The sequence below is a fragment of the Hibiscus syriacus genome, unplaced genomic scaffold, assembly GCF_006381635.1.
Source record: "Hibiscus syriacus cultivar Baekdansim isolate YM2019G1 unplaced genomic scaffold, ASM638163v2 tig00117016_pilon, whole genome shotgun sequence".
In the NCBI taxonomy this organism is placed as follows: domain Eukaryota; kingdom Viridiplantae; phylum Streptophyta; class Magnoliopsida; order Malvales; family Malvaceae; genus Hibiscus; species Hibiscus syriacus.
The window spans coordinates 6,199,508-6,219,253 of record NW_024063525.1 but is presented as its reverse complement, the minus strand read 5'-3'; the positions used below and the strand labels follow the sequence as shown (position 1 = coordinate 6,219,253).

The window sequence follows — 19,746 nt, the reverse complement described above, 5'->3', positions numbered from 1 at the left end:
TATTATTTGTTATGAGTGCAAAAAGTCCATGCTTGTCAAATTTGAATGCCCATAATTAAAGAACAAGAAATCCTCCAAGAAGAAACACAAGGAACATGTAGCTACATGGAGTGATGATGAGTCCTCCAATAAAGAGGAGGAAGAAGTAGTCAACTTGTATCTCATGGCCATAGAGGATGATTATAAGGTAACCTCTATTTCATCTATTTCAAATGAGTATTCTTTTGATGGACTGCAAGAAGCTTACGATGGATTAGCCTTAGAATTTGATAACATGATTTCTAAGCATAAGAAAAATATTTCAAAATTGAAATATGAAAATGTTATCCTCTCTAAGACTAATCTTAAACTTGAAAGTCAAGTCAAGATATGCAAGTCAAACTTGAAGAGTTTGAAAAGAAAAATCAAAATTTGCATAATGTACTTTCAAAGTTCATGATGATCATCAAAATAATCTTAATGGTCTTAAAACTTTTTTTAACCATGTTGGGACAAAAAGATTTGAAAAAGTTGAACATTCAAAAATTAACTATATTAAAAATAGCTTTAATTATTCCACAAAAAACCTCATATAAAAAGCTATTAGAAGCATACGGGTCCCCAAAGGATTCATTACTACTAATGATAAGGACATCCTTGAAAAATGGATACCAAAGGGAACAAGATTATTGGAAACTAATGCTAATGGACCCAAAAGAATTTGGGTACCAAATATCAAAACTTGATTTGTGTTTGTAGGTAGAGGAGCATTGCTACAAGGCACAAAGAAAAATTTCAAACTCATGGTATCTTGATAGTGGATGCTAAAGACACATGACCAGTGATAAGAGTTGGCTTCTTGGAGGTTAAAGCTAAAAGTGGAGGACTAGTAACCATTGGTGAAAACTCAAAAAAATCAAATTGAATGATGAAAAACGTTGAATTTTCCAAATAAAAATAATTATTTATTCTCAAATAAAAAAAGTAGTATAGAGAAGTAGGATCGATCCACAGGAACTAAGGAAGTTTAATAATGGTGTTTCTCATATTGAATCAACTATAAAAAATAAAAGAGGGGGATTTTAAAATTAATGAAAGTAAATAAATAATAAAAAATAATGAGAAAATAAATAAAGTAAATAAAGTAGAAGAATTAAATAAAGATGATATAGCCTTAGGTTTTGCTTAGCCTCGATTTCAATCGATCATCGAAATAAAAATTTTCTTCCGTGATGTACACTAGTTATAGTCAACAGGGTCCAACCCCTGTAGCTAACTCTTCTCTATGGTTAATTGAAATTTCCAAGTCTATCTATGAAATCTGATCCTTGTTAGTCTAACCAAGTCTATTACTGTTAGATCCAAAACATCTTTAGGTTATAGAAAAATCTGACTAAATGTATAGTATTTCACCTAGAATCGAACTCGATCTTGATTTCTCTTAGCGAACCATCACTAAGTTTATTCACAGGAGGCCGAATTACAACCAAACGATCCGACTTCCAAACTTCAAGCAAAACAATCTTCAAATAAAGACTCATTTCTCACAGTTAGGATTGAGTTTCGCAAAAACCTTTGGCTAAGTGGAAATTTAGCTAAACATGGCTAGGAACATACTTAGCATTGTGGAAAGAAAATAATGAAAGAAAATAATGAAAGAAAAGAAAAACTTTAATAAATAACCAAAGGAATATAAATTCCAATATGTATTTTAACAGTTGAACCTAAGGGGTATTTATAACCCAAGATAAAAATAAAATAAATAATTCCAAAATAAAATAATAATAATATAATCAGACTAAAAATCCTAAATCTACAAGGTTTATCACAAAAGATAAAAATAAATATTTAATTCTTGTAGTTCTGGTTGATTTTCTACTTTATCTTCTAGATAACCTTGTCATCCCAAGTAAATTCCAAATTAAATATTCAAAAAAATTTCGCTCGTCTTCTAGAAGATGTTGACTGGACCAATAAAATCTGTTAGTTTTAGGCTAATTAATCTAACAAAAACCCAAGCTAAATATAAATCAGTAATATTGAATCGAAAATAAGGAGTAAATAACAACAAATATATGCAATATTAAACACTTATAAAAGGAATTGATTCTATTGGTAATAACTCTTTCATTATTATTGGAAATGTTTTTTGAGTATAATACTTGCAAAATTGTTGACATTGCATATAATATGATTTTTCTTGTTGGTCATAGAATAGGAAATATTTACATGGTGCATTTAGATAATACTGACATTTGTGATGTATGTTTGGTTGCTAAAGATGAGCATGATTGTTGGTTGTGGCATAGGAAAATTGGACATGCTAGGATGAGTGTTTTACAAAAACTTGTTAAAAGCAATCTAGTAAAAGGTTTGTCTAAGATAAAATTTTATCTTGATAAGATTTGTGATGCATGTGCTAAAGGTAAACACGAAAATCACTTCTTTTAAACTTATTAATGATGCATCATCTAGTAAAGTATTGCAATTGATTTATATAGATCTTTTTGAACCTATTAGAACTATTGATTTGGGTGGAAAACAATATGCATTTGCTTTGGTAGATGATTATTCTAGATTTACTTGGGACTTTTCATAAGTACAAAATATAAAGCTTTAGAAAATTTTATCACTTTCTCTAAAATAAATCAAAATGAAGAGGTTACTCAATTTCTAATGTTAGGAGTGATCACGGAATTGAATTTCAAAATCTTGGTTTTGAAAAGTTTTGTAACTCTAATAAAATTAGCCATAAATTTTCGGCCCCTAGAACCCCTCAACAAAATGGAGTTGCTGAGAGGAAAAATAGAACTTTAGAAGAAATTGCTAGGACCATGCTTTGTGAAAACAATTTGTTAAAGTATTTTTGGGTGAAAGCCATAAATATCACTTGTTATGTGATTAATAGAGTAATCATTAGGCTTGTTTTTAAAGAAAACTCTATATAAATTTTCAAAAATAAAAAGCCTAACATTATTTATTTTCATCATTTTGGATGCAAGCGTTTTGTTTTAAATAATGGAAAAGATAATTTGGGCAAATTTAATGCAAAAAGTGATGAAAGAATTTTTCTTGGTTATTCTTCAAATTCTAAATCTTAACGAGTCTTTAACAAAAGAACTCTAGTGGTATAAGAGTCCATACATGTTGTTTTCGATGATAATCCCCTTCCGAGGAAGGATTATTGTGTTGATGATAATGTAGGTATATTAAATCCAAATGAAGTTTGTGAATCATCATTGAAAGAAGTATAGGATGAGAAAACTCAAGATGACCTCAATAATCAAAATCTAGTGCAAAGGGAGTTCTCATGCCCAATGGAGTACAACTATGTCAAAGATGGTGAAATTTTGGGTGTTCCCATAATCAACACATTTTTCTGTACAAGTAGTATCGATACTATTCTTACAGTATCGATACATCATGAATAATATCGATAATGTTGATATGGTATAAATACCAAAGGTAAGGGAAATATCCATTATCACTAGGTAGTACCGATACTACCAGCTTTACTCAAATTCCAGAATGCAAAAATGGTACTGATACCCAAAGGGGTACCGGTACTACTTTATATAGTAGTACCGATACCATAGGCATCATATCGATACCATCAGGCCCCAACGGCTAGTAATGGCTAGTTGATTTAAATATAATAAAGTTAGTATTGATACTCCCTTTAGGAGTACCAATACCCCTTGGTCTGGGTAGCTTTATTTTGCACGAAAATTGATCTCCAACGGCTTCAAACCACCTCCAATGACTAGAAATGGCCACAACAACATTCCAACACATAAATACAAGTTGAGGACACTTGAAGAAGGGTTAGAACACCTATCCAAGTAATACAACACAAGAGAAATGATTTTCACTATTTATTCCAATTCTCTTGTAAATATTTTGTTCTTGTAAGCTTTTAATTTGTAAACAACCTTCCTTTTAGAGGTTTTTCTTGTTTACATTCTTTTTCCTTGTAAAGGGTTTTTTGTTCTATTTTAGCCAATTGAAAAGATAAGGAGTTGTAAAGATTATCTCTTTGTCCTTGAAATATAAAGAACAAATTAGTGAAATAGTTAGAAAATCCTTAGTGATGAGCTAAGGTAGTGGATGTAGACTTGGTTGATAAGTTGAACCACTTTAAATCTTTTTGCCAAATTGTCATATCTTTTTGTTTTACTTACTCCCTAAATTCAATTATATCAATTAATTTGCACTTTTTCGGTTGCTCAATTGAGTCTTTTCATAATCCTAACAATCTTGATATTCTTATTTTGTTATTTGTTTGTTAATCACCAAATCAATCTCTTTCTTGTATATAGACACTTTTGTAACAAGTTTTGCTCCCTGTGGTATTCGACACTCGTAACTTTATTGTTACCATTTTATTACTTGATATGATAATGTATACTTGCAATTTGCTATAGCATTTACATAGAATCAAGTTTTTGGCGTTGTTACATGTGAGCATCGATTTTACATTAGAGTTATTTTACTATTTACTTATTTGTTTCTTTTCTTTTTAGGTACTTATCTTTAACAGTTTGTTTAGTATATGCCTCAAAGTGATAATGAGTTAGAGCATTTCCATATGGAGATAGAATAAAACATTCCACCACAGTCATAGATAATCTACTATACATCAAGGAAATAGAATGTTGAGGGTAACGATACTCTACCTTCGCTACAACATGGAGGTGATGATGAATTTTCAGTTGGAAATAGAGATGGGCATCAATAATTCTACAATATGGATGATCACAACCGGCCTATTAAGGAGCATGTGGTGCCCATGCTTGATGAATTACATCTTGGTATTGTGCAACCAAAAATTCATGCTACCAATTTTGAGTTGAAACTGGTGACGTTTTAGATGTTACAGTCTATGGGGAAATATGATTAGTCATTTACTGAAGATCCTCGAGCATTCATGTAAGTTTGTGACTCATTTCTTCAACAAGTACTTCCTGAAGAAGTATTAAAGCTGAAGTTGTTCCCTTATTCACTACGCGACAAAGCTAGGCATGGTTGACATCATTGTCATCTGTTGCTATAGCATCTTGGAAGGAGCGAGAAAAAACTTTTCCCCTGCGATTCAATCCTCTGAACATGAATGCCAAACTCCAAAATGACCTTACTTCATTCAAGCAACTAGAAGATGAAATCTTGTACGAGGTGTGGAAAAGATTTAAGGACTTGATGCAAAAATGCCTAAAGCACGGATTCCCACATTATACTCAAATGGAAATATTCTATAATGGGTTAAACATGCACACTCGTAAGGTGGTGGATGATTTAGCAAATGGAGCTCTATTAGAAAAGACCTATAAAGAATCCTACGATATTCTGTAGAGGATATCAAACGATGACTACCAATACCAAAATACGAGAAACATGTTCAGCAGACGTAATGCTGCAGCAGTGGAAACTGACGAGTTCAACTCTGTGGACTCTAAAATTTCAACATTGACGAATATGGTAAAACCAGGGGGAATTTATAAGGTAAAAGCTACAACTAGTCTTTCTTGAGTTTATTGTGGAGATAGTCACAATTTTGAAGAGTGCCCTCAAAACCCCAGCCCATCTTCTATGAGATAAATTACAATAGGAATGATGATTCCTATGGCAACACTTACAATGCCAACTTTTGGAACCATCCCAATTTGTCTTGGATGAGCAAGAATGTTGTCAATCCTCAACAACAACATTACCAACAACCATATCAGTACAACTAGCAAGGGATGCCACAACCTTAAGTACATTACTTGACTATACAGTATCAACAAAGGCAAAACTATAAAGGAAAATATTCAACATAGCCTTCCAATCTATCATCACTCAAAGCATTACTGAAATAATACATGTCAAGCCTATCATCTTCATTGAGGGCTCTAGAGAGTTAAGTGGGCCAAATGGTGAATGCTTTAAGTAATCGATTGCAAGGGACGCTTATTAGTGATACTGAAAAATACCAAGAAGCAAAGGAAAGAGCATTGCAAGGCTATTACCACTCAAAATTGAATCCATATTGGGAAGCATGTTGAAGAGCCAAAGAAGAGTGATGAAGGGGGCAAGGATGATAAGGGAAAAAACACAGATTTTGATCCTGGGATGCCCATTGAGAATGCCATAGTGAGAAAAGTGGGAATGTGTAGTAATCCTAAACCATTGTTGGTAGCAATGCCTACACTACTCGATGTTTCTCCAGCCCCTATTCCACAGCAACCACAACCAAAGATGCCTCCACCATTTTCTAAATACTTCAAGAAGACAAAAGAGGGTGAATAATATAGAGCCTTTATTGATGTTCTTCAACAACTAAAAATCAACATTTCATTGATTGAGGCGTTAGTGCAAATCCCAACTACATCAAGTTCATGAAGGAAGTTCTTTCCAAGAAGAGAAAGCTTGGAGGGTTCGAGATTGTTGCTCTTACCGAAGGATATAGTACTATGGCTACAAGTCGATTACCACCTAAACTTAAAGACCCAAGGGGTTTCACTATTCCTTGTATTATTGGTTATCAATTTGTAGGTAAAGATTTATGTAATTTGGGTGCTAACGTTAATCTAATGCCATTGTCAAATTTTAGGAATTTAGAAGTGGAGAAGTAAGGCATACCGCTGTTACTTTACAACTTGATGATCGTTCCACCGTGCATCCTTGTGCAATTATGAATAATATGTTGGTTCGAGTAGACAAGTTCATCATTCCTATTGATTTCATCATTTTGGATTGCAAAGCCGACAAAGATGTTCGTATCATACTTGGTTGCCCATTTCTTGCTACAGGTTGAGCTTTGATTGATAAGGAAAAAAGGGGAACTTACTATGCACTTGAATGATGAATACATTACTTTTAATGTTTTGAATAATGAATACATTACTTTTAATGTTTTGAATAATGTTTCATATATTGATAATATAGTTGAATGTTTTTTCTATTAATTTTTTTGATGTATTTACGCAGGAGCATTGGAATGAATGCCACAACATCCATGATTCTACCAACACTATAGCAACAATTGAGGAGTTAAATAGAGACGAGGAAGTATAATGTTATAGAAATTACATGCAAAACTTTAAGTCTCTTGAATTCCCTGACTGATCCATTCAAGCTCCTAAACCATCCATTGAAGAGTCATCCATGCTCGATTTGAAGACTTTTCCTAAGCATTTGAAGTATACCTACCTTGGAGATAAGGATGCTATATTAGTCATTATGGTAGCACAACTTTAAGCAAAACATAAAGATAAGTTGATTGTTGTTCTAAAGCAGCACAAGAGTGCCATTGCTTGGAGTATTGTCGATATTAAAGGTGTCAATCTAGCATTCTGTATGCATAAAATTCTACTAGAAGACCCTAATAGTAGTTTGATTGAGCATAAAAAAAAGCTAAATCCAATCATGAAAAAAGTGGTTAGAAAGGACATCATAAAATTGTTGGATGTTGGCATTATATACCTTATTTCAAATAGAAATTGAGTCAGCCCTATCAAGTGTGTTCCAAAGAAAGAAAGAATTATTGTGGTGGAAAATGATAAGAATGAGTTAGTGCCGACAAGGACAACTACTGGTTGAAGAATCTCCATGGATTATAGAAAGCTCAACAAGGTAACAAGTAATGATCACATCTCATTACCATTTATAGATCAAATATTGGATCGTCTTGTCGGTACAGCTTCCTACTTTTTCCTAGACTGGTGTAATGGATACAACCAAATTGCTATAGCACATGAAGAACAGGAGAAAATTTCTTATGTAACACTCATTTCCCGTATACATTCCCGTACACAAGTCACAGAAGTCACATGACTTTTAAAACATTTTCGTATTTGAAAACTAGTAAAATTTTGTTTCTATAAATAAATATTTTAATGTAATAATAAAAACATTTATTAACTATTATTATGTAAAAAAATCTTAAAGTTCTAACATATTTAATACTACAACATCATAAGTCCAAAACATTCCAGAGCAACATCGTAAATCTATTACATGACATCTAGTAATATCAAAAGTAGACATAAATGTCATACAGCTACTGATGAGGCATCCTTTGATTTATAATGTCAGTTGCACTTCTTACTCCTTACTGATGAGACATCTAGTAATATGAATTTAATCAAAAAAATAATAGTAATACATAAAACTGACTTGCTAAACCAAATTTATTTCACATAACCTGCGAAACAATATTTAGTATGCCCAATATACCTATCAATCAGTATTCTTCCAAAGTATCCATTTATTTGCCCAATATATGTTGAATGAGAATGCAAGGTACATGAGTTGCACATAAGTGATAAACGAAAGCATAGGTTCTATAGTTACAACAACACTATACTAAGGTAACGAAATGGTAATTCACAAACTCATTATGAATACCATAAATGCACACATAGTGCCAAAAGTACACATAGTACTGATACAAAAATGCAACATATGCATTAAAAAATCGATCGATAACCATCATACACAAAGTATGTAGAAATGCACCTACGATTCTCAATGCACATACAATAGACCTTTAAATTAAATTCGCAGATTAAACATTTATTCTGAAACATCGTTAGTTGTTAAAATAATATAAAAGTTCATCCATTTATTTTAGAACAATTCATACTCTAAAATTATTCGTAAAATCATTTTCATAAACTTTATAAAAATATTTTAAAATATAGTAAAACATACTTTTATCAAAACATTCGAGGTTGACTCATCGCAGGCATCCTCATATCATATAAGTACATAATAAATGCACTCACTTGGTATACCTCAATATTATACTTTAATGTAGTCCGACTATTATGTAACTTTATCCTTGCCTTTTTGTTTGCTTGTTTGAGGAATTTGATTACGATCTACACAAGCATCCATAATCACACATACAATATAAAATACAATGTTAGTACACTTTCTAATATTTATACAAAATAATAATACTCAAAAGTATTATTATTTTCAAATTCTTTTCAAATTCTTTTCAAATTCTTTTCAAATTCATCCTAATTTTTCCTTTTTATTCATAAAGGGCCATTGTCATAAATTCTTAAATTAAAGCCCCCATAAGCCCAAAAATTTTCCAGCATTAAACTTACAACCCAAAATCTCAGCAATACCAAAATTACCACTTAAGCCATTAACTTTCTAAATGTTCACCATTTGTACTTAAACTTTACCAACTTTCCAAAATGGCTTAATTTCACATTTTAACTTCAATTTCAGCCCTCAGCCATTAATTTCTAGTAGTATACATCAAATATTAATAAATTCGCATTTATATAAAAAAAATAAACCATCCACTTAAACTTTCAGACTGAATAGTATCGGTACGCCTCCTACAGTATCGATACTTCTCTCCTATCGTATCGATACCCACTTCAGCATCGATACCATTTTTACATTATGGAAATCCAATTTTCAATTACTGTATCGATACCTTCCTCTTGATATCGATACCTCCACATCAGTATCGATACTACTTCAATCAGTATCGATATTGTTCATCGTATTCATAATATTTCTTTCAATTTAACCTTATAGTATTGGTACTGTTCTTCCAATACTGGTATCTTTACCTAGACTTTACTTATTTCACTTCGGTTTTTACCCAAATTTCACCTAAATCTCTTACTCTTATCTCCAACCATGCCATCAAACTCATTATCACTTATCCTAGCTAACTTACATTCATAGATCTCCTTATAACATCTAAATTCTCCAAAGAACACTTAAAACTATAAATCACACCAAATATTCAAACATGTTTTCAATCACTTCTAAGGCTCCAAATTTCTTATTTACATCTTTGACAAGTCAAATATGCTTTTAAAATCCAATTACTGACCAAATTTCACCAATTCACTAAAAACCCCATTTTACTAATTCATTAACAATTCACTAATATCTTAGTTTTATTCATCCTTAACCTTTCCTTAAGCTTCTATATCACTCAAGGCTTCAAAACCAACCCAAAAATGAAAGGAATAACCAACTTGAAACATATCTTACCTTAACAATGGAGTTACGGGGAAGATAAGAAGAAGAAGAAGAAGAAGAAGAAGAAGAAGAAGAAGAAGAATAGAGAACCAAAGTTCCAGCCTTCTCTTTTTCTCCTATTCATCACTTAATAAATATCTCTAAAAATGAATATTAAATTTATTTCCTGCTAAAAGACCATAATGCCCCTCCATTATTTCATTCTTAAAAATAAGTCTTAATCACAATTTCCAAAATCATTCCTTGTACTTTTCAATTTATTCAAATTAAACCACCAACTTTTAAATCCTTAAATTTTAGTCACTGACTTGATATTTGGGGTATTATAATTATCCCTTAAGAAAATTCATCCTCGAATTTTAAAATGTAACTGATGTGAAGAGGTGTGGATATTACTTCCTCATGTCCTCATCTCTTTCCTAAGTAGCGTCCTCGAGTTTATGATTTTGCCAAAGCACTTTAACTAGAGGAATCATCTTGCTATGTTGTTCTTTGATTTCTCAAGGCATGATTCGTACTAGTTCTTCTTTGTAAGTCAAATATGGTAGGATCTCTATTTCCTTTTGTGTGATAATATGCGAAGGATCTGATCGACACTTCCTGAGCATCTACACATTATGGATATTGTCTATTTCGGGAAGCAAAGCTAACTAATAAGCTATTGGTCTGACTCTTTTTAAAATCTCATAAGATCCAATAAATCTCGGACTCAACTTTTATTTGCGCCTAAACCTCAATATTTTTTTCCAAAGTGATGCTTTCATAAATACCTTATCTCATACTTAATATTTAATCTATTTTCTCTTTAGATCAGCATAAGAATTTTTTCGATCGGAAGCTATCTTAAGATTATCAAGGATAATTTTCTTTTTATCTTCCATTTCGTTCATTAAATCAGGGTCAACTAGATCTCGATCTTTTAGCTCAAACCAATTTAATGGTGTTTGACACTTCCTCCCATACAAGGCTTCATATGGAGTCATCTTGCCTCATGCAAAGAATTCAATAATATTGAAGTAAACCTTGGATCTCGGTCAAATTCTATCAAAATAAACACTCCATGCAGCCGAACTATCTCTTTTATATACAACTCTGTATATTTATCCATCGAGTAATATATCCGAACTGGAATAAAGTTAATTGTATTGGTCAATCTATCCACAATTACCCATATTGAGTCCTTTTACTGGGTGTCAAAGGTAGCCCTGTAAAAAAATCCATAGTAACTCATTCCCACTTCCACTCAGGAATATATATCGGTTTTAACAATTCAGAAGGCACTTGATGCTCAGCTTTTACTTGCTGACATGTTAGGCATTTTGCAACAAACTCTGTAATAGCTCTTTTCATGTCAGGCCACCAATAACGACTCTTTATATCCTAATACATATTATTCCTGCCTGGATGCATAGTAAATGGACTATAATGTGCCTCAGAGAGAATATCATTCTTCAGTTCTTAATTATCTGGATTGCAAAGTATTCCACGATAATATAAATATCCATCAGTCCTGATTTCGAAATCTTTAGTCCCGTCTTTTTCTACTAGTGCAATTATTGTCAAACATTTTCCATCTTTTCCTTGCAGCTCTTTTATCCGATCCAATAGCATCAGCTTTAACTTAATCTCAGCAATCAAGGAGCCATCTTTCTTTAATGATAAACGTTCATCCAAAGCTCGTAAAGCTGTAAAAGTCTTTCGGTTAAGTGCATCAGCTACCACATTAGCCTTCCCTGGATGATAATCGATGATCAAATCATAATCTTTTAAATGCTCGATCCATCTTCTCTGCCTCAAGTTCAGTTCTTTTTTAGTCAACAAGTACTTTAGACTTTTGTGATTTGTATAAATATAGCACCGCTCACTATACAGATAATGACTCCAAATCTTTAAAGTAAACATGACTACTGCCAATTCTAAGTCATGGGTCGGGTAATTCTTCTCGTGAGTATTCAGCTGCCTCGAGGCATAGGCCACAACTTTCCCTTCTTACATAAGCACACGTCCCAATCTGTTATGAGATGCAGCACTAAAAACCATATAGTCTTTACCCGACTTAGGTTGTCCATGCACTAGTGCCTCTGTTAAAATCCTCTTTAGCATTTCAAAACTCTCTTGGCCTTTTTTTGTCCAAAAAAAAGGCATATCTTTCCATAACAATTTAGTTAGCGGTGAAGCTAATATCGAAACGTTCTTCACAAACCTTTGATAATAACCAGTAAGTCCCAAAAAACTCTGAAGCTCAGAAATATTCTTTGGGGGTTTCCAATCCAATATAGCTTGAATCTTTTTGGGATCTACTCTTACGCCTTCTGTGGAGACTATATGGCAAAGAAAAGGAACCTCTGCTAACTAGAATTCACATTTGGACAGTTTGGCATACAACTTCTTCTCTCGAAGATTTTGAAGAACAATCCAAAGAAAAACATCATGCTCCTCTCTTGACTTTGAATACACCAAAATATCATCAATAAATACCACCACAAACTAATCTAGGTATGGTTGAAATTCTTTGTTCATCAAATCCATAAATGTTGCAGGAGCATTAGTCAAACTGAAGGGAGTCAACAAAAATTCATAATGTCCATACCGAGTCTAAAAAGTTGTCTTTGGAATATCCTCCTCTTTAATCTTTAATTGGTTGTATCATGATTGAAGGTCTATCTTAGAGAACATTGTTGCACCTTTTAGTTGATCAAACATATCATAAATTCTCGGAAGAGGATATTTATTCTTTATTGTTACCTTATTTAATTATCTATAATCTATGCATAATCGCATAGACCCGTCATTCTTTTTCACAAAAAGTACATGTTCTCCCCAAGGTGAAACATTGGGTCTGATGAATCCCCTATCGAATAATTCTTGTAATTGGACCTTTAATTCTCTTAACTCAATTGGGGCCATTTGATCTGGGGACATAGAAATAGATTCAATACCCGGGTAAACTTCAATCTTGAATTTCACCTCACGGTCTGGAGGTAAACCCGATAATTCTTTCAGAAAAACATCTAGAAACTTCCAAACTACTTGAATATCATCTAATCTCACTTTCATTATTTGAGTGTCTATCACATTAGCTAGAAAAGCTATACACTTTTCAACATCATTTTCTTTGCAGTCATTGCTGATATCATATTGGATGGTGCTTTCGCATTTTCACCGATTACTATGATTTATGAGCCTTCCACATCCTTTAAAAATAATAGCTTCTTGTGATAATCAACCCATCCATGATATGGAGACAACCGACCCATGCCTAAAATAATTTTAAACATGTCGAAAGGTAATTCCATCAAGTTTGTTGAGAACACAACCCCTTGAATCTTTATCGGGCATTTTCTACATATCCGAGTTACCCTTGCACTATGACCCATAGGGTTTACCGCTATCATCTCACTAAAGATTGGTTCTAATGGAATTCCTCTAGCTCTAATCAACTTTGTACTAATATAAGAGTGCGTAAAACAAATACAAGTTCATCAAAAAGATGGAATGTACCTGTTAAAATATCTAGGTTATCCTGATCTTCATTAGTCTTAATATTATAAATTATGAGTACTCCCCATATCTCTAATCAGCTTTGTACTAATATTAAAACCTCTATGATATGTTGCTGTTGATGTCTCAGTTTGTACTGATTTATCCCCATATCTCTTAGGATAATATCGAGCATAGTGACCAGTCTGACCACAGTGGAAACAAGTGCCACTGAGCAATCTACATGCTCCACGGTGAAATTTACCACACGTCTGACATGGAGTTGTTTATTCTCCGTATGCTCTACCCAAGCTAGCAGCAAAAGACTGTGATTGTTTATTCTTCTGTGAAACTGCAACGGAACCATCTCTATTATTGTATCGGGATCTCGAACCCTTGCCTCTCTTAGCATGATAAGAAGTTGAAGATGTTACAACTCTTTTTCCCGTCTGCATACCCTCCTCCGCTGCTAAAGTCTTCTCTTGAGCTCTTTCGATGGCATTAGCTCGGTTTATGACTTCTTGTAGGGTAGGCAAGTTTATAGCCAACATCATCTCTTTCAACTTAGGCCTCAATCCCTCGATGAACCAATCACGTCGATCCATATCATTGGGAACTACTTCAGTAGCAAAACGACTTAGCTTGTAATACCCCAAATTTTAGTTAGTGACCAAAATGTAACTTTTGAAAGTTTGATGGTCAAAGTATAAACTTGGAAAAATTTAGGGAATTAAGTGATAAATTTCTTAAAAAGAATTCTATTCCATAAATAGATAGTTTACTCTTGAGAATGGGGTTTTATAGAAATCATATTTTTGGATTTGAAATTTTAGTAAATAAAAATTAGAAAGGGTTAAAGTCCGGTAAGAAATCGGTAATTCAGCTTGAATTGGAATTTTACAAAAATTTGAAGGCTTTTTATAAAATGGTTGGAAATATTATTTTAATAATTTAGATCAGAGAAATTTGGTTTGGAAATGTGCAATTTTTCATATTTAACCGAAATAGTTGAATTTAGTGACTAAAACACAATTTTTGAAAATTCATGGGGAATTTCGTAAATCAAAGTCAAATTAATTCATCTTTGACTTTGAAAGATGATAAGGATGAGGTGGTTTAGTTTTATGGTGAATAGGAAGATTCATTAAGGGTGTTTTGGTCTTATCTCAATTAAATGAATATTTTATTCATTTGTACTATAATTAAATGTAAACTAATATGAAATGCACCCAACATTTCATCTAACTTTCTTATCTTCTTCTCCAAGCTGCCGTGGGTTTCTCCAAAGGTGAGAGAAAGTTTCAATTCAATTTTTAAGTATTTTCCTTTGGATTTTGATTATGCCGTAAATAAAAAATTGTTATACGTAAAAAACGCTATCATTTGGTATCAATATTGCATGATAATCTTGTTAGTGTTCAAAGATCCCAAATTCTAAAGTTTGTGTTCATATAAGGGATCATGAAATTAATGATGATATTGATATTAGTGAGGTAGTTGATTCATATTCAAGCATGTATGATGATTGGAACATGTTTAATCTTTCTAGAACTTGTTCTTTAAGTTTTGACCATGGATTGTTTGAGTGAGAAAAATTATGGAAAAATTATATAAGGGATGGAAATGATGAATGAATTATTTTACAAGCCTTAGAAAAATTTGGGGACCGTTTTGTAAATTTTGAAAAGTTAGGGATCAATTTAGCATTTTTGGAAAATTGATAGGTTATTGTGTAAGTGTTATATAATGGATGTACTATGCTGGAAATTTTTGTTTGGGAATTTTTGTATTGAAATTTTAAGTGGTAAAATGGTGAAAGACCATTTTATATAAGTTGGAAAATTTGGTGCTAAAATTAAAAAAATAATAAGTGTTAAAGTATTTGGTGGTGAATAGTTTCAAGTATATTATGGAGTTATTAGGGGATAAGTTTATGTTAGTACAATACTAACATATGTATCGTTATGAATTTGTGATATATACAGCTCGTGATTGATTTGTGATCGAAATAAGTCAAATAGAAAAGGGTTTATTGTGGACAATAGTGAGGCACATATATTTTGAAAGAAATAAAGTGTCAAGGTGAGTGCAATACATGCATGAAATTATACATGGATGTTTTATACATCATCAGTAAGACTTGTGATAAGTCGACCTTGTTTATATCAGCATGATATTATATCATATTTTTATAAATTGACGTGACATTGGTACGTCACAGTATGAAATTATAATGCATTGATTATGGGAAATGTGATATTTTACCATGAATGTTATTTCGGGTATGAACTGCCGAATGTTAAATATTAATAATATACTTTTCCATGAATAGATTGAATAAAATAGACTATATGGCCAAGTAAGTCAATGAGGGACAGGGTATAGTTGGCATGCCATAGAGTATAGCAGTTGCAGGTTTATAATAGCACTATAGTGTGTAAGGGCACTAAGTGCAGGAAAGGTGGATGCGACCTTATGTATCAAGTCCAGATTAGCACTATTCCGCAAGCTTAGTGTAGGTGGTGGGCACGACCTTATGTGTATTATTCGAATTAGCACTATGGCGTAAGCTTAGTGCAGGTTTATCCCTACGGTGCAGGTTTATCCCTACGGTGCAGGTATTTTACTCGAATACCCAGGGTCCTCAGGGTTTTATAATGGGCTATTGTCTATGGTTTATAGATTATTGGTTAATAAATGGTAAGCATGAAATTAACTTACGAGCTTATGGAATAAATGGCAAGTATATTGGTAAAAAGTTTTATACTCAGTTATATTATTTGCATCATGGTAAAATATTGGATATGTTGGTAACATGATTTTATGTCATTTGATTTTGACATTGATATTCATGCATTAATTGTATTGCATTGTTTATTGTTTTAAATTGCTTCACTAAGTATATACATAGCGTGTGATGATTTTAATGCGTAGGTAAAAAGTCAGTAGTGGAATAAAGATTTCAATGTGACATCAACCATCGGGAAGTATATTTCAATATCAGTAAGACATCCTATGATGTAATGTTGACTTTGTTAGTGGCATGTACTTATTAATGTTTTATTTATTTTGTTGAACAAATTTGAAAACAAAATGGAAATTTTATAGTGATGAAAGGTTAAGTTTTTATGAGTTTTTTATATATATATTTTGCTGAAGTTACTATAGCAGTAAATAGTGATGAACAGTACTGACGTTAAAAATTTCCAGAACGCTACAGGGGTACCGATATCCTACTACAGTTTATCGATACCCTCATTGTTCACTGTTCACAGTACTATTCATAAAAAATAATAATCTTTTGAATTAAATTTTTTATAACGAAACATAATTCATATGATATGATATTTTAATAATATCAGTCACCATTTTAAGAAAATAAATTTTAAATCGCTTTTGAATTGGAAAATGTTTTTAGAAATTCGGGTGACATCTATAATATGTATAGATATAATTGTACGGGTTATGGGTGTTACATAGCTTGTTATACTCATCCTCATACTCATGTATTGCTCGATCACCTTGTTTCAGATTAAGAAACTTCAGCAGCATTGCCCGCATAAACGATTCATCGATGTAATTGTTCTAAAATTCACTCTGATAAAACTGTCAGGTCACTTGTCCAAGTGGTGCATACATTGTAGTGTTTGTCCACCACACTCGAGTTGATCCTTGAAATAAAGATACAGCTTCTCAGAATCTTAGCATTAAAGATTTTCAAGCATCACCTTAATGTTGTTTAACCATAAGTCAGCATCTATAGTACCTTCATCCTCTTCTCCCCTGTACTCAAGTGCTCCCAAACTTTTCAGCTCTTTTGGGATTAACATCTGTAGTGCTGGAGGAATAGGGGAGGTAGAGGAGGTTGAAATCGAGCTAAGATTTCATCGATAGCTTGCATAAAAGCTCCATACTCTGGCATTGGCATACCCTGATGTATCGGTGCGCTACTGTTTTCAGACTGGATCGGATGCTCACTATTAGCTTCATTGCTCTCACTACCCGACCCTTCTTGAACTTCTTGTTCAGTTTCTCTCCATGAATTTTCAGATTCCGATATCTTATACGACATACATAATAATAACAATTAAAGTTAGTAAGGAGTGACATCAATAATATCCTATCGACACCATATCAGTAACTTTGACATCTTAGTGGCATGTAAACCCTTTTTAAAGTAAAATACACCTAGTTTCGGCTAAGAATTAGTTAAACCTGTAGCTCTGATACTAATAAATGTAACACTCATTTCTCGTATATGTTCTCATACACGATGTCACAGATGTCAAATGACTTTTAAAACATTTCCATATTTGAAAACCATTAAAATTTTGTTTCTATAAATATAATATTTTAATGTAATAATAAAAACGTTCATTAACTATTAATATGTAAAAAAATCTTAAAGTTCTAACATATTAAATACTACAACATCATAAGTCCAATACATTACAGATTATCATCATAAATCTATTACATGTCATCTAGTAATATCAAAAGAAAACATAAATGTCATACAGTTACTGATGAGGCAACCTTTGATTTATGATATCACCTGCACTCCTTTCTCCGCTCATATGCTATTACCTACACGTGAAACCATCACACGCTAAGTATTCACTTAGTGAGGCATAATAATATAAAAGAAGCATAACCAAACATAAGCATATCATAAAATATTAAAATACGAATTTAATCATATAAAATATAGTAATGCATAAAACTGACTTGGTAAACCAAATTTCTTTCACATAACCTACGAAACAATATTTAGTATGCCCAGCATACCTATCAATCAGTATTTTTCCAAAGTATCCATTTATTTGCCCAATGTATGTTGAATGAAAATGAAAATGCAAGGTACAATAGTTGCACATAAGGGCTAAACGAAAGCATATGTTCTGTAGTGTCAGGAACACTATACTAAGGTAATGAAATGATAATTCACAAACGCATTATGAAGACCATGAATGCACACATAGTGTCAAAAGTACACATAGTACTGATACAAAAATACAAAATATGCATTAAAAAAATCGATCGATAACCATCATACACAAAGTATGTCGAAATGCACCTACGACTCTCAATGCACATACAATATGTCTTTAAATCAAATTTGCAGATGAAACATTTATTCTAAAACATCGTTAGTTGTTAAAATAATATAAAAGGTCATCTACCTATTTTAGAGTAGTTCATACTCTAGAATTATTTGTAAAATAATTTTAATAAACTTTATGAAAATATTTTAAAATACGATAAAACATACTTTTATCAAAACATTCAAGGTTGACTCATCGCAAGTCATCCTCATATCATATAAGTACATAATAAATGCACTCACCTGGTATGCCTCAATATTATGCCTTAATGTAGTCTGACTATTCTGTAACTTTATTATTGCCTTTTTGTTTGCTTGTCTAAAGAATTTGATTACGATATAGACAAGCAACCATAATTACACATACAATATAAAATACAATGTTAGTATACTTTCTAACATCTATACAAAATAATAATACTCAGAAGTACTATTATTTTCTAATTCTTTTCAAATTCATACTAATTTTTCCTTTTTATTCATAAAGGGCCCTTGTCATAAATTCTTAAATTATATCCCACATAAGCCCAAAAATTTTCCTGCATTAAACTTACAGCCCAAAATCTCAACAATACCAAAATTACCACTTAAGCCATTAACTTTCTAAATGTTCACCATTTGTACTTAAACTTTACCAACATTCCAAAATGGCTTAATTTCACATTCTAACTTCAATTTCAGCCCTCAACCAGTAATTTCCAATAGTATACATCAAATATTAATAAATTCGCATTTACATAAACAAAATAAACCATCCACTTAAAATTTCAGACTGAATAGTATCGGTACCCCTCCTACAATATCGATAATTCTCTCATGTGGTATCAATACCCACTTCAATATCGATACCATTTTTGCATTCTGGAAATCCAATTTTAAATTAAAGTATTGATACCTTCCTCTTGGTATCGATACCTCCACATCAATATCGATACTACTTCAATCAATATCGATAATGTTAATCGTATTCATACTCTTTCCTTCAATTTAACCTTATAGTATCGGTACTGTTCTTCCAGTACTGATACCCTGACCCATATTTTACTCATTTCACTTCAATTCTTACCTAAATTTCGCCTAAATCTCTTACTCTTATCTCCAACCATGCATGCCATCAAACTCATTATCACTTATCCCAACTAACTTACATTCATAAATCTCCTTATAACATCCAAATTCTCCAA

At 32.2% G+C, this 19,746-nt stretch overlaps 1 protein-coding gene and 1 non-coding gene across 2 annotated transcripts; one reads left to right on the top strand and one right to left on the bottom strand.

The window, feature by feature from the left end:
- Positions 1-5,094: 5,094 nt before the first annotated feature.
- LOC120195637 lies at positions 5,095-5,201 on the bottom strand. Its single transcript, XR_005523089.1, has one exon. It is a non-coding gene; the product is annotated as a small nucleolar RNA R71 (small nucleolar RNA).
- A 1,152-nt stretch (positions 5,202-6,353) lies between these two features.
- On the top strand, positions 6,354-7,032 carry LOC120195521. The gene is made up of 3 exons (XM_039197523.1): positions 6,354-6,506; positions 6,569-6,730; positions 6,946-7,032. Exons 1-3 carry the CDS (start codon positions 6,354-6,356, stop codon positions 7,030-7,032), a joined length of 402 nt encoding a protein of 133 aa, XP_039053454.1.
- Positions 7,033-19,746: the final 12,714 nt, after the last annotated feature.

Coding starts and splice junctions, on each gene's coding strand:
- LOC120195521 (XM_039197523.1), top strand. CDS start 6,354: ATGAAGGAAGTTCTTTCCAAGAAGAGAAAGCTTGGAGGGTTCGAGATT. Junction 6,507..6,568: donor GTATTATTGGTTATCAATTT/GTAGGTAAAGAT, acceptor GTCAAATTTTAG/GAATTTAGAAGTGGAGAAGT. Junction 6,731..6,945: donor ATTGCAAAGCCGACAAAGAT/GTTCGTATCATA, acceptor GTATTTACGCAG/GAGCATTGGAATGAATGCCA.